General features: G+C 37.0%; 2 protein-coding genes across 5 annotated transcripts; both read right to left on the bottom strand.

The window, feature by feature from the left end:
* Positions 1 to 1,316: 1,316 nt before the first annotated feature.
* Positions 1,317 to 15,398, bottom strand: LOC143463570 (trifunctional purine biosynthetic protein adenosine-3-like). Of its 4 annotated transcripts, XM_076962098.1 has the most exons (12): positions 15,037 to 15,398; positions 14,753 to 14,856; positions 4,856 to 5,073; positions 4,465 to 4,627; positions 4,143 to 4,270; positions 3,938 to 4,060; positions 3,686 to 3,825; positions 2,562 to 2,780; positions 2,171 to 2,333; positions 1,843 to 1,976; positions 1,638 to 1,760; positions 1,317 to 1,525 (listed from the first exon to the last, which is right to left on the bottom strand). In XM_076962098.1, the coding sequence occupies exons 4-8, from the start codon at positions 4,508 to 4,510 to the stop codon at positions 2,759 to 2,761; spliced, it is 459 nt and encodes a 152-aa protein (XP_076818213.1). In that variant the 5' UTR covers positions 4,511 to 4,627; positions 4,856 to 5,073; positions 14,753 to 14,856; positions 15,037 to 15,398; the 3' UTR covers positions 1,317 to 1,525; positions 1,638 to 1,760; positions 1,843 to 1,976; positions 2,171 to 2,333; positions 2,562 to 2,758. The 4 variants fall into 4 exon arrangements, with proteins under 4 accessions (XP_076818213.1, XP_076818209.1, XP_076818214.1 ...); XM_076962094.1 differs by lacking the exons at positions 14,753 to 14,856; positions 15,037 to 15,398 and adding an exon at positions 5,157 to 5,398; XM_076962099.1 differs by lacking the exons at positions 14,753 to 14,856; positions 15,037 to 15,398 and adding an exon at positions 5,178 to 5,398.
* On the bottom strand, positions 7,961 to 9,819 carry LOC143463536 (homogentisate 1,2-dioxygenase-like). Its single transcript, XM_076962055.1, has one exon. It carries the CDS (start codon positions 9,672 to 9,674, stop codon positions 8,358 to 8,360), a length of 1,317 nt encoding a protein of 438 aa, XP_076818170.1. The 5' UTR covers positions 9,675 to 9,819; the 3' UTR covers positions 7,961 to 8,357.

Raw genomic sequence — 15,398 nt, 5'->3', positions numbered from 1 at the left:
GAGATTTACTCGGTTGCGCCACCAAGTGGTCACGCTACAGTGCTAACAAGAAAATCACGATGATTGGTCAGCAGTTTCGACAACGTATAATTGCCGCCTTAATGTAATTTTCACCTTTATTTCTATGTTTCCAACAAGTGTAATATCTTAGTAATATCGAAGCAAGGTCTATTGTCGTAAATTGACTGCTCATTGTTCAATTTCACGGTTTTCAGGGTACGCAAAGCACGAGAAAGTTCAGCGTTAAATATTTTAACATTTTCAAGACAATTTTCATCTTCAACTTTGAAAAATAAATGTTGTCTAGCCTTACAATGTATGACACACGATGTACTCGTACATATACTGCAAGTTGGACTTCTTTTGCGTCCGTTAACAGAGCCCAGTCGCTCACATAAGAAAGACGGACGCTATTTTGAGTTTTCAATAAGTTATAAGATAAATTGCATCCTTTGTTTACTCATAAACGTTTTTTCCACGTCAACATGGAAAACAGCAAACATTAAATTTCGTTCGTAAATTCCAAAGAGTAGCCTACTTAATAGGTTAACAAAATTTGCTGTGGTTTCATAGGCTAAACGTTAGACCAAATTGCATTATAGCAAGCTGCTTACTTGCGCCATGGTGTGCTTTTTAAGGCAATTGTTCAGCAAGTCATGTGGCCACACTTTCACTTGGCGATGTTACCAAAACCACTACAATTTAGACCTTTCATATCCGAAAGCGACCCAGTTCAGACGTAATATTAGGCCCGAATTACGTTGTCATCAGATCTATGAAAAATAGGCCTAACGACTAGGCTTTATATTTGCGGCAATTTACGTTTGTTTGAAAGTGTCTGCTTTCACCCTGGATGTTTGTTTCTCTTTGCTTAAGAAAAAGTGATTAAATGTAAATAATTTATTATCTTAATGAAATATACAAACAAGTCAATTTATTCTTACACAAGGTATTATTTAATCCACGATCAAGTTACACAGAGTAACTTAAATGAAGCCAGTAAGGGAGTAAACATCGAAATCCGCAAAGTTTTGTCGAACCTTCGCTGTGGTTTATTGTAGTTATAAGCTGCTAAACAATATACATTTTAAATAGGCAACAAAATTAATACATTACAAGGTTTAATATAAAGTAAGTCGAAAGAATATTTACACTTCGCAGGTTAAATTTTACATCAACTCGAAATGAAAGGAAACGTCTTTTGCGAAATCGAAAACCAGGTTCTTAGTCAGTGGTATGTTGCGTATATTTGACCTGTTATTTGCTTCTATACTTCACGATCAAGATCTGGTGTAATTCAATATCTTCAACTAATGTTCATCATATTATGAATTTAATTTCCAGCTACATTAAATCAATGTCACACATATTAAACGCCTTTAGATTGTTTACGTCATTACATTAATTTTTAAAGTTGAATTGAAATTTGTTTTTGTAAATTTGTATGCATCCATTCCTCTGAATGACGGTGATAAGCTTGGATGAGTGTTAACAATATGTCCTCATCATTTCCTCACAAACCCATCTGCAGATAAATTTAATTGTCAAACACAAGCAACAGTAACTTTTCATTAATACCAACGTTGCTTCAGATTTTAGTAAACTTTAAAAATAAAATCGTAACGGATCTCTGTAACCTGACAAAAACCGCTCGAAGCCAGGAAGACAAAACTGATAATGTCAATCTCATTATCCTCCAGAGTCTCATCCAGAACTTTATCAAACAACTCGCGACTTTTAAACTGCCTATGACCAATAACCTGAAAAAGTTACACATTCAATGCAGCCATCTTTCATCAAAATAAGTTTTAGTTAACTCTGCACAATACCAACAGAATATACCTTTGTAACTATACCAGGTTTTTGCGCTCATTTCAAACCAAAAGCATTAACTTTGTTGCAGATGACAAGATTGATTTCATAAGAATAAAGTTGTTCCGCAGCAGCGTGGTTAATCAAAGCTTGCACATTTGTACCTTAAGGATATAACGGTCACCATCAAAGTAACTATTCCTCTAATAATATAATAGTTCCACTAATTTACCACAGTTCAATAAGCTGCAGAAATGAATGTGTGATAGCAATGCGTGGAATATTAATTCTCCACAACAAATGTCACGTTTATGGGCGGGATCCATGACACCGACAGATGTATAATTGTACATTGTACCTGATCCAAGAATTGATAATAGCAACTCTTGCGGTTTTACGAGCATCCTTTGACAGTTTATTCATTTCTGTCTTGTCTTCAGTTTGTTTTGCACAGTTGCTATTTCATTTCCATTTCTCTTTGCATGTGTTAAACTTTTACCATTTATTGGAAGTGAAGGTACCTGAAACAATTGAATGCTTTTGTTACAAATCTGTTGTCAATACACATATTCCATGATGCTAATTTCGGCAGTAACTTAGTAACCTACTCATTAGAAAAGTGTTCAGTGCAAAATTGTGTTTTATCTCCCAAAGGCCTAACATCACAGAACAAGAAATGATAAAAGTCTTTATTTAGAAACAGTAGAGTAACCAGCACTCATAAAAGCAATCAGCATTCATATATATACCAGGTATTAAGCCGAGTGTGAGCCTTTATCCATATTCAGCACAGTAACTTGTTGAGTAGATGGGCCATCAGAAGAGAGGAAAACTTTCCCCTGCAATTGCTGCTTTAAGTTTATCATTTCAAAGTGTTCCATTGCAGCTTTCTACCGCTTCTTTTGCACAGGTTTTACTCACGGCAAGGCACATGCTCTAAACGCGATTAAATGTTCTTGGCATTTCCGCTGAAACAAAGCACAATAATGTTTCTCACTAATACCCAATAACATTTGTGTATCTACCTATGAGCTATGAGAGCGCAGAAAATAACTCACAACCTTAAAATGTGTGGGCACCTCTGCATCGTATGAAACAGCATTTGCTAATCTCGCATTTTGTTGAAGAACCAGCGACTTTAGTGCTCACACAAGCCCAAGCTAGTGGACTTTCCCCTGTCTTATGTCAAAATGGCAATTTGTCGGTGTTTTTTATACAAACATTACCATGAAGACAAGAAATAGGTTAACAAGATTTGAAGTAGGTCAGGTCGTGAGACAATAATTAAATCGTGTTAAAACAAAGCGGGAAGAAAACTGAAAAAATCCAACAGGATCATTCGACAAAAAATTACGATCAGGCCCATAGATTAAGCAAAAATTACGGGCATATGTTGAAACTACAACGTTTTTCAAAAATCTTTTAGGAAACAAGAACCCAGAATTGAAATTGTGCAATGTGCATTGAAATAACAACCGGAGAAACTACATAAAAGTCATCGTATCAAAAAGTAAAAATTATTGAGTTTTGTTATCTTTACGCATTAATCATGTTGTCCCGTCTATACTATAACGTGATTTGAGTCAAGTCAAGACTTTGTAGAAAGCGTCAACATGCGAGATACAACGTTACTGAGGAAAACATTCAACGAATCACACGTTCATGTTGTAGAGAACTTTAGTGCTTACTACAACAAGCTTTGAAAGTTAAATATAAATATTAACTAATTCAATCGCCTTTAAATAGGTCTAGAAGCTTCTGCCTCTCAGGCAGGTGATGCCCGGATTTCCCTTTTCAGTTGCACATTTTTGCGCAGTTCATTTCCGTTTCTACTTGTAAGTTATTCACTTCTGCTAAGATGATGCAAACTTACTATGACAAAATGAATACTACAGCCAGTAACACAAACACCAGCTTGCAGCACTTACTTGTATGCATCCATTCCTCGGAATGACGGTGATAAGCTTGGATGAATGTTAACAATATGTCCTCACCATTTCCTCGCAAACCCATCTGCAGATAAATTTAATTGTAAAACACAAGCAACAGTAACTTTTCATTAATACCAACGTTGCTTCAGATTTTAGTAAACTTTAAAAATAATATCGTAACGGATCTCTGTAACCTGACAAAATCTGCATGAAGCCAGGAAGACAAAACTGATAATGTCAGTCTCATTATCCTCCAGAGTCTCATCCAGAACTTTATCAAACAACTCGCGACTTTTAAACTGCCTATGACCAATAACCTTAAAATATTACACATTCAATGCAGCCATCTTTCATCAAAATAAGTTTTAGTTCACTCTGCACGATACCAACGGAATATACCTTTGTAACAGGCCTTTGTGCTCTTTTCAAACCAAAAGCATTAACTTTGTTGCAGATGACAAGATTGATTTCAGACGAATAAAGATTTTCCGCAGCAGCGTGGTTAATCAAAGCTTGCACATTTGTACCTTAAGGATATAACGGTCACCATCAAAGTAACTATTCCTCTAATAATATAATAGTTCCACTAATTTACCACAGCTCAATAGGCTGCAGAAATGAATGTGTGATAGCAATGCATGGAATATTAATTCTCCACAACAAATGTCACGTTTATGGGCGGGATCCATGACACCGACAGATGTATAATTGTACATTGTACCTGATCCAGGAATTGATAATAGCAACTCTTGCGGTTTTACGAGCATCCTTTGACAGTTTATTCATTTCTGTCTTGTCTTCAGTTCGTTTTGCACAGTTGCTATTTCATTTCCATTTCTCTTTGCATGTGTTAAACTTTTACCATTTATTGGAAGTGAAGGTACCTGAAACAATTGAATGCTTTTGTTACAAATCTGTTGTCAATACACATATTCCATGATGCCAATTTCGGCAGTAACTTAGTAACCTACTCATTAGAAAAGTGTTCAGTGCAAAATTGTGTTTTATCTCCCAAAGGCCTAACATCACAGAACAAGAAATGATAAAAGTCTTTATTTAGAAACAGTAGAGTAACCAGCACTCATAAAAGCAATCAGCATTCATATATATACCAGGTATTAAGCCGAGTGTGAGCCTTTATCCATATTCAGCACAGTAACTAGTTGAGTAGATGGGCCATCAGCAAAGGAAAAACTTTCCCCTGCAATTGCTGCTTTAAGTTTATCATTTCAAAGTGTTCCATTGCAGCTTTCTACCGCTTCTTTTGCACAGGTTTTACTCACGGCAAGGCACATGCTCTAAACGCGATTAAATGTTCTTGGCATTTCCGCTGAAACAAAAGAACAATAATGTTTCTCACTAATACCCAATAACATTGCCTATCTATCTATGAGAGCGCACAAAATAACTTACAACTTTAAAATGTGTGGGCACCTCTGCATCGTATGAAACAGCATTTGCTAAACTCGCATTTTGTTGAAGAACCAGCGACTTTGGTGCTCACACAAGCTCATGCTAGTGGACTGTCCCCTGTCTTATGTCAGAATGGCAATTTGTCGGTGGTTTTTATACAAACATTACAATGAAGACAAGAAATAGGTTAACAAGATTTGAAGTAGGTCAGGTCGTGAGACAATTAATAAATCGCGTTGAAACAAAGCGGGAAGAAAACTGAAGAATTTCAACTGGGTCATTCGACAAAAGATTAAAATGAGGCCGACAGATTAAGCAAAAATTACCGGCATATGTTGAATCCCAAACAACAAAAGCACTCCCTTATAAAATGTAGGTTAACAGCTGTGAGATCCGCAGCTTGGCCGTTTATAATTGGGCTGTTAATTGTCTCCTGCGAAAAGTAAGTCATTTTTTATCGGTTGTAATTTGAAGTATTTCAGCTGACTTTAGAATGATGTTTTCGCAAACCATAACAATTAATGCTTTTTAGCATTTGCATTCTAAATAATCGTTCTGCTTTGGACTGATATTACGTTTCGCTTCGGTTTAAAACGTTGTCTGTTAGTGTTTTGATAATGCGAGACAAACATCTCACTCAAATACGCCCTTTCCATGTCCACTTTTCAGATCTAATAGTAGGCATAATTTTTCATATGTGGAAGTGACACAGTTTACAAAAATAAGTGGCCCAACATCAAAGCCTAATATTGGTGGCGACATCTGGATGTTGGTAATGTCCGTACGTTTAGAAGAGAACATGGCAGTGTGTTGCTGGCACCTGTGCCGTGCTGGTGTGGTCATGGCAACGTAACAATTGGGTCATAAATCCTGGTATAGGCCACTAGTAAAGTAATTGTTGTATAATGAGCTTAAGCTTGATCTAACCTTTGCCCTGTGACGTACCGCGACAAAGAGGGTGTCAACTGTCAACGGCTTTTGAAGATAATTTTTCATGCTTGACCGATCCCAAAGCCAGACATGGAAACGCAAGCTTTTTCTATTGGCCAATATCCCTTTAATGTGTCACGCGCGCAGCTTGTGCTACTCTTTGATTTAAGGCTAACTTGTTTATAGACTTGCCCTTGATTTTAAAGACTTTTTTAAATTTTATCTGCTGAAAAGTTTCTCATTTACTTTAGTGTATTATACTTAGAAAGGTTTAACCATTTTTGACTTTCATGCTTTGTGGCCGCATTTCCTTTAAAGCGTTGTGCGTGGAACTTGTTCAATGCTTTTAGCAATTTTTTTTAACATATTTGGTCGGAACTGTGTCAGTTTTCTGGTTTTCAGTTTGTTTGCTCGACAGTTGTGAGTAGCCACGTTTCAAAATGGTCCCTTTCGTTGTGTGTGTTTGTCATTTTAGTTGTGGGATTCCTCGAATAACCCAAACCATATTTATATGTTGAATTTTCGATTCGGTAATGCTGGAAAGCTACATTGCATATCCAGTGGCCTGGTTGGCCTATAGATAGTTCTCGAAGCCTACCTTGTGAGTAGTTAATCTTCTATTTCACTTGTCATGTCTTTTTGGCCATTGGGAAGGTCTCCAAGGCAACCCTGTGGGTAGTTGAACCCAGGATTTCACTTGTCTTGCCCAGTTGGCTGTGAGATAGGTCTCGTACCTTACCCTGCTTGCGGTTGTTTCTGAAATTATCTGGTTATCTTTGAGGTAGACCAACAAGACTACCGCCAGTTAATTCCGATTTCCACTTGTTTTGACTGGTTGGCCTTCGGACCAATCGATTGCCTTGAATATCTGCATTGGTTGTTGGAATGGACTGATAATGTTTTAATTAAAACGCATAATATTGGTCACTTTCACCTAAAGCAGCGTGGTCCAACTTCTTTTCATCGCGGGCCAAAATCAAAAAAATTTTTTATCTTGCGGGCCAATGTTTTTAAATTAGAACTGAAGAAATGTGAAATTAGAACTGAAGAACAATGTGACATTGATATTAGAACTGAAATTAGAATAGTTCAAAATTTAGCTATTAAATGCTGATCAATGTGACATCTGCGGTCGAGGTTCTTCCTCGACAATAGCGACTATCAAAGCTGACTATCAGTTCGCGGGCCAAAAAATCGGTGCTCGCGGGCCAACTTTGGCCCGCGGGCCTGCAGTTGGACCACGCTGACCTAAAGCATATGGCTGCACCAATTACTCAAAGCCAAAGAATGGCTTTAGGGTTGCTTCAGGGTCGAGTTGGAATTCTGCGTCGCTGTTGTTGAATCATGTCACCCTTGTTCACAGCTCGTTGTTTGTTCAATTGCGCGCAAGTAATTTGTTCAGCAACTTTTATTAGAAACATTTATTTCACTGAAGTCTGTCAAAGTTTATTATTGGTTTTTACTCAGCGTTCTGTCTTGGTTTATCTGATATGTGTTAAAATTGAAAGTAAAACTTCTCTATATTGATGCATGACTTCGCCGGAGATTTGAACACGCCAGGTTGGAATCAGAAGGAAAACAACATTTGCACTAATTACGGGATAAATGGAGTACAGTAGTTTATGAGCCAAAGCCACGACGCTAGACGTACAAGCTAAAATGCTCTGTATATGGCATATGCATAATATAATTCACAGTCCAAGGGTATCACCAATTATCTTGCAGAAAATTGTATAAATACAGTATATCATCTGCATATTAACGTTGTGGCTTAGTGAGAATAGAATAGTGACAAATGTGCAACTACGTTGCTTGTGTAGCATTATATCATGAATGAAATATTTTTGTGTCAAAGAAGCACAAGAACCACTTGGTAGGTACAAAAATTACAATGTAGCACTGCCAAGTAGTGCATAAAAAAAGAAGCATAATTCATAAAAATGATTAAAACTTGTAGAAGAACAAATAACATGCATATCACCACTCATATTGGAAACAACCACTATCAACTTTATTAGTCAATAGATATTTCCACCCCGAAAATAAACTTCCAACGTTCTATCGTTTTTAGATTTAAACTAATTTACTATGTTATAGAAGTCCCAAATCTTTAAGTTCAAACAATCACCAAAAACCTATTTTTCAAGGAGTAAGTTCTATACCATAACACTTGTTTCAGAAATTTATTCTTAACAGTGGTAAGGACAAAGACTTCTATTATGACAATTAATTACATAAAATGGGCAAGTTAAAAAGTACTTCTGCCTATACTTAACACTTTTCAGCATCTGGACACTTAAAGTGTGATTTCAAGTCTTGCCAGCATTTGTAATAATCTTTATCAACACAGCCGCATGATTCATTTCCCCATTTTGTCAAAGCCATGCTAAGAGAAGATTCAAACATAAAGGCAAGAGATCCTTTTCCAATGTATTCTGGAGCTAATTCTGCAGTTGAAGCTGTTTCAAAACAAGCAGTGTCTGGGCCATGAGGGGTCATCATGCTATGCAAAGTTGCACTTCCCGGTGAACTTTCTGCTTTGGCCTCATATTTTCCTTTTATAATTCCCATAAATTCACTCATGCAATTTCGGTGGTAATATGGTGGCCTGAAGGTTCTTTCATGAACTGACCAGCGGGGAGGAAACACAACAAAGTCTGCCAGAGCTATACCCGGTCGAGTTGTCTGGGCTGTTAAAACTGTGAAAATAGATGGATCAGGATGGTCATAGCTGACAGCATTCACAGCCATGAAGTTGTCTAAATTATACTTGTATGGAGCATAGTTTCCATGCCATGCAACAACATCAAAGGGAGAGTGCTGTTGTTTAGCAGCAAACAGCTTGCCTTGGTACTTAGATACTATTGTGTACTGACATTTACGATCCTCGAAGTATGCCACTGGTGTTAAAAAGTCTCGTGGATTGGCCAATCCATTTGCTCCAATTGGACCCAAATCAGGGAGCTGAAAATGAACTCCAAAAACTTCAAGAATATAACCTCTGCTTGGTTCACTGACGTCAACATTAAATCTCATCCCTTGCTGGATTACACATATTTCACCAGGTGATACTTCCATGATACCAAATTCTGTTGTTACTTTCAACGTACCCTGTTGTGGAACAATTAAGAAGTCCCCATCTGAACTATATATTGCCTTATCGTTCATACTAACTGTACAAACATAAACATACACTGCAATCCCATGTCTTGAGCGAATATCACCACCACCACATATTGTCTGCATCCCATCAACAAAATCTACATTTCCATCTGGTATTTTGAAAGGCTTCCACCGCATCTGATTGGGGTTGGGATCAATTTCATCCCATGAGGATATAATTCCACTTCCACCTGCATATGGCTGAAATGGCTCATGCTTGGCAGAAGGTAAAATCCGATATAACCAACTCCGTTGGTTGCTATTCCGAGGGCATGTAAATGCACTTCCTGAAAGCTGTTCGGCATACAAACCATAAGGACACCTCTGTGGACTATTCTGATCCTTAGGTAATGAGTCTGGGCAACGTGGGTCTTCAGATGAAAAGTGATTTCCAAATCCACATTGATATTTTAAAATGTTAGTCATTTTAAACCAAGGATCACACAAGTACAATATAAATAGAGTATACTGTTTGTTTACTAGAAAAATATGTTGCCTCTACTGCAACAGCTAATCGCTTAAATGACAAAGCTAAAATCACATTTAAATATAACATAAAACCGGTTAGACATTGATAAAATAATAATATGCTCGCGACCAATGTTCCCTCTAAGCTGCGCGCGTGCGCAAATGCGCACTGCTGACACGATCTCCGCGCACAGAAAATCTGTGTTGCGCACAAGAAAATAAGCCAACCTGAATTAAAAATAGAATAAACGCATAATAATGGCCACAGTGCGCACGTGGCACGTCTGATGTTGCTCACAGTGGTCCAAGGGACCGCTCAGAGAGTTAGTGTGTTTGCTCAGACTCGTGAAAAATTAGAGGGAACATTGCTCGCGACACATATTTAACTGACTACTTTAAAACTCACACAAATTAACTGCTGTATATGTGATGCATGTTAAAAACATGGCATTTCAAAGAAGTAAATACAGTCAAATCCGTTAAATAGGCTGGTAACCAAGCATAAAGTGAACACCGCTTTATATGACCATTTTGGTACTGTAACAAATTTTGCCATATAAAATCCTCCTTTTACTATGAGCAGTTTTTCAATATTATAACCACTTTCTTTACCTTTTTCCTTCAATTTTTCGTGTGCCGCATGTATTCTGAAATCACCAACGTACTAACACTGAAATTAATTTTCTTGTTTAACGTTAAAAGAATAAATGATGAATTCACTTTTTTTATCATAATGTATAGATCCTGACGTAGTTAGACACAAGTACAGTAACATTATTAACATTAATGAGTAGGCTATGATGTCCGAGCTAGACATAATGTATAGCTATAACTGCACGAGACTACACAGTTGGTTTGTTTAAGTGTATGTAGTTGGCTCATAAAGTCGCTTCATCAGGCAACAGGATAATTAAATACCGGATAACAAGTTACCGATAATAATAATCGTGGAAACCCAATACTGTAATTTATTGTGCATCCTTTGTCTAATGGCACACCAATATGAAATGCAGTGACATACAGTAAATTAAATATACTTATTACGTATTTTTGTTTTCGCCGGCGTTGTTTTGTCGTCGTTAATTGCTTCTTTCAACCTGCTTATAGTACGTTAGGTTTAGTGGTTGTCTCAAGCATTAATCATTTTTAGCATTTCATTATTTTCGGCTTCTTGCACGTTTTAAGCCCCTATACTAAGCTACTTTCTACCGTTCATTGTTTGCTGGTGAAGTTGTTATTTTATCACGCTACGATGGTTAGTATTTTATTTTTCTTTCCCCCGCAGACAAGGACGAAAAATGAACTATACGACACCATTAAACAAAAATGCTGAAATGCGCATACACTTTGGGTTACCTAAGTCCTCGCAGAACGATCTCTGAACTGCACACTTTTTCAATAGTAAAGGCGGTAGGTACTTCAAGCGATTCTTTTTCTCTTTTGTTACACCACTCCGCGCGCCGCCACGGCTATTTCTTTATTGACAATGTGCTTGCTGAACTATCAACAAAATTAACTAGAAGAATTACCCGAGCGCTAACTTACTGGCTCGTTAACAAAACAATTGCTCTCACAAAGTAAAGAAATAGATTTTAATAAACATTGCCGTTAATATGCGAACATGAACGCTAAACATGCAAACATGTCCAAAAAGTTTTGCAAATCTCCTTTTGTTTTGTATAGATGTTTTTACAAAGCAGTGTCAAAGAAAACAAAATTCATTTGTCGCCCTTGTTTAAGCAGCTGTTATTGTCCCGCAAGGCTTACCGAGATCAGTTTTGGTCATTACTGAAAAATTGAATTCACGGCTGGTAACAGCATAAAGTCAAGAACGCAATACTCTAGTACCGTAGTGAAACATTGGTAAAAAATTGTTGTAGAACAAGGCAGGGTTGGGCAAACTAAAGCTCGCGGAAGATTTTCTTGAGCAATAGGCACGGAAGTTCTATATGGTTCTAGGATTTTCGATATCAAACCGAACACGTACTTTTTAAGATGACTCAAAACTAATTTAAATTTACTCATTTAATTAACTAAAACCACACGAATCAACATTTTTTCTAATGCTGTGCTATAGAATTTTTGACCGTTACTGCACATTGCTCAACGCCCAATAGGCGCCGCTGTAAAACTTTTTTCCACGAACTGTCGAACCTGCCAATACACCAATAACTGCAGTTTGATATGCTCATTTTGCTCGAGCTCACGACATTGAAACGTGATAAATGACAAGCTTGCGCATGATTGGCTGAAACATGGGGTGTAGCTGCGCACCACACAGCAAGACTATTTGTGTAAATCGTTTATGACGCGTAACGGTTGCTTGGAATGATTTGCGGTGCACTTGATTACAGTCTGATGCAGTGTATTTCTTGACCTATGGGTCATGATCTATAAAGGTTGGTCACAGAAACAATTTCTTTGGGCCTAAGACATATGGCGGTAAAATTAGCTTCCACATTCTGTTGCATGGGTATCTTCTGATCCCTAACAAAGACGAAGCATCCCGCCAGGCAAAAATGAAGCCAACACGTTCGTAAATTGCGATTATGAACCTTTTAGTAAAGCAAAATATCTTACTTACGCGTTCGTAAATTGTGAACGCGTACGCAATTTGTGAATGTGTTCGCAATTTATGAATGCGTTGAAAAATGCGAATTAGCTTCCACTTTCTATTGCATAGGTATTTGCTGATCTTCTGACCCCTAAAGAAGACGAAGCATTCCGCAGACCCATGCGGGTCAGCTTCGTCAGGGCAGATTGACGAAGCTCAGTAGGCTACAGTAACTCCTCAACTTACCAACATCCAACTTATGAACATTCGTAGATATGAACGTTCAGTTTCGTATTAATGCCTACCTATACGATATTAACCGCAGACACTGCATACAGTTTTAAATGTCCAATCATCAAGAAGAAGCTCATTCATAATGCTTTTTGGTGCATGAAAAATACTCCTGTCCTGGCATGACACTACGGATTAGAGTTTAGACAATGAGAACAATAAGGCGAGAGCGGAATATACAATGCTTGCTTGAGTTTAATGACTTTCCAAGTATATTTGCGGCGATGTCTGGACTGTAATATTTTGATATAGCTTCCATAAGGACCGCAACAACAAAAACTCTTCTTCGCGGGCCGCATACTAACATTGATGTTGTGACGATTACGTCACGAGTCATGAGTTGTTTTTCGAAAAGCTTGAATTTTATTTTGAGATTTTGCAATTCAGTTGTTGACCGGACTTGAATTCTTCTTAATGACGTCAGATAATTTCCTCGATTGAACTTGTGTGTCACATATATATACCGATGTAATGTTTACAATCTTTCCTTTTTACGTGATTAATTTCACATGTTACCAAGCGCAATGTAACATTCAGTAAGATTTGCCCAAAGGCAAAAGCCTTTGTGTTATAATAAATAAAATGGAAACTTTATAATTTAGTAATATACATATAGACAGAATAAGCAACTAACAGCATAATCACGCCGTTTGAGAAATGAGAACTCATACCATCGAAGCAGAAGTAAAACAAGTTATCAATCGTCCTCGCTCGTATTCTAACAGTTACCGCCAACATACGCGGTCATTATGACAGATATGTTTGTTGTGTAATACTTCACACAAGTAACACAGCAACGAAATATTAATTTGTCATAATGTAACCATTATAAGGTGTATACAATGCGATACAGTCAAATAATAGATATTGCCGAGTTAGGAAAAAATGAAATTACTAGACTATGCGCATTGTGCAGAGACAATACAACAAAGCTTGGATTGTTTTCGCCAATAATTATAGCAATAATGTGAGATCATGCAATACGCAAACAAGTCCACACTTATTTAAAATTGAAGTAATAAACCGAAAAATGTTATACAGACCGCATTAAACTGCGCGGGCTGTATGTTGTACAGGCCTGGTTTAATCGAACGACCTTAGTCATTAAGGAAATCAGATGGATGTCGGTAAAACAAAAGATTAAAGGGAACAGAAATCAAGGAACATAATGTAATAATTCATGGGCCATTAAAGTTAAACATGCTGTTTCAGACACTCCCTCCCACCCTGACCTCGTCAATCTACGTGTCAGCTTTAACTACATGTATCTCCCATTGCCAACACAGTGTTTTCCTCGATGCACATGTTCTGAAATGCGGTATTTTTCTTGTCGAACATTTTCACTCCCATCGCTTCAAGTTTTATAAGCTCGCACTTCTACCAACAAGTAGAGGCAGATAGAGAAAATCACCAAAACGAACAGATGAGTTTTCTACACTAGTCATGGTGATTGCAACTCAATAGACATCTTATAAGCAGTGGTATACTATGTTCTTGATTATGCGTAATATTGACAGAGTGCACAGCACCTACAATAAAAACCTTTTCTTGTAAACTATTTCTGTTGTAATATTAAAACCTTTCGGCTGAGAAGAGGTTAGAGCAGGGGTTCTTAAACTTTTTGGCACACGCCCCCCTTGACGGTACCTAAAAATTTCGCGCCCCACCTCATTGCAAAATAAAAAAGCATTAAATAAAAGAACAATTTATTTTCAATTAACTTTCATGAAATTGTTTGACAATTTTCAGAAATTCGTCGACTTGTGCAAAAACTGTAAAATATTTGTAACTAACATCTGAGCAAAGTTAATGACATGACCAAATCATTTAATTCATTTCTTGTTCGATTCAAATGACGTCATCTTTGTAAAGTTTAGTGAGGTCATACTACTGATTAGGTAATCACGCTCAAAGTCAAATGTAATCTGGTTATAAATTCAGCAAAAATATTGATTTTTGACATTTTTACGCATTACCTTCGTTTCTTCGTGTGTAATATAATATATACTACACCGTCTATGACATGACATGATTTAAGTGGAGTCAAAACTTTCTAGAAACCATCAACATGCGAGATAAAACGTTACTGAGAAAAACATTCAACGAACCACACGTTCATGAAATCACACAGAATTTTTAGACTTTCGGTCGTTGCATCTACATTTAAGTAAATTGAAATAAAACAACTTACAGAATTCTTTTAAGGTAGGCATTTTCCTTCAGATAAACTTCAACTTAACTCAAAAGTTAGTGCAGATATGACCGAAGAAATATCTGGTCTGGTTTAATCCAAGTCTAAAAACATGAAACTAACTTGTTAAATATATTCAAATTATTGTATTTAAGCAATATATTATTCGCAAAACCTACTAAGTAAACTTAGTAAATACGTGGACACAATTAGCCGCTTATATGAGCTATGAAAATTTCTTTGCTAGTCGATCATTTTGATACGCCTTTGCTAAAGTAACTCACAAGCCTAAGAAGTTTGGGCAACTTTGCACCGAGCTACAACTCATGAAACAGCATTTGCTAAACTCGCATTTTGTTGACGAACCACGAACCAGCGACTTTGGTGCTCACACAAGCTCATATTAGTGGACTGTCCCCTGTCTTATGTCAGAATGGCAATTTGTCGGTGGTTTTTATACAAACATTACAATGAAGACAAGAAATAGGTTAATATGATTTTAAGAAAATAAATCGCGTTAAAACAAAGCGGGAAGAAAACTGAAGAAATCCAACTGGGTCATTTGACAAAAGATTAAAATGAGGCCGACAGATTTAGAAAAATTACGGGCATATGTTGAAACTACAACAACAAAAGCACTCCCTTA

This window comes from Clavelina lepadiformis, chromosome 1 (genome assembly GCF_947623445.1).
Source record: "Clavelina lepadiformis chromosome 1, kaClaLepa1.1, whole genome shotgun sequence".
NCBI lineage: Eukaryota > Metazoa > Chordata > Ascidiacea > Aplousobranchia > Clavelinidae > Clavelina > Clavelina lepadiformis.
This window is presented reverse-complemented; position numbering and strand designations above follow the sequence as displayed.

Coding starts and splice junctions, on each gene's coding strand:
- LOC143463570 (XM_076962098.1), bottom strand. CDS start 4,510: ATGCTCGTAAAACCGCAAGAGTTGCTATTATCAATTCCTGGATCAG. Junction 4,271..4,464: donor ATTATCAATTCCTGGATCAG/GTACAATGTACA, acceptor TATATCCTTAAG/GTACAAATGTGCAAGCTTTG. Junction 4,061..4,142: donor CACAAAGGCCTGTTACAAAG/GTATATTCCGTT, acceptor TAATATTTTAAG/GTTATTGGTCATAGGCAGTT.
- LOC143463536 (XM_076962055.1), bottom strand. CDS start 9,674: ATGACTAACATTTTAAAATATCAATGTGGATTTGGAAATCACTTTTCA.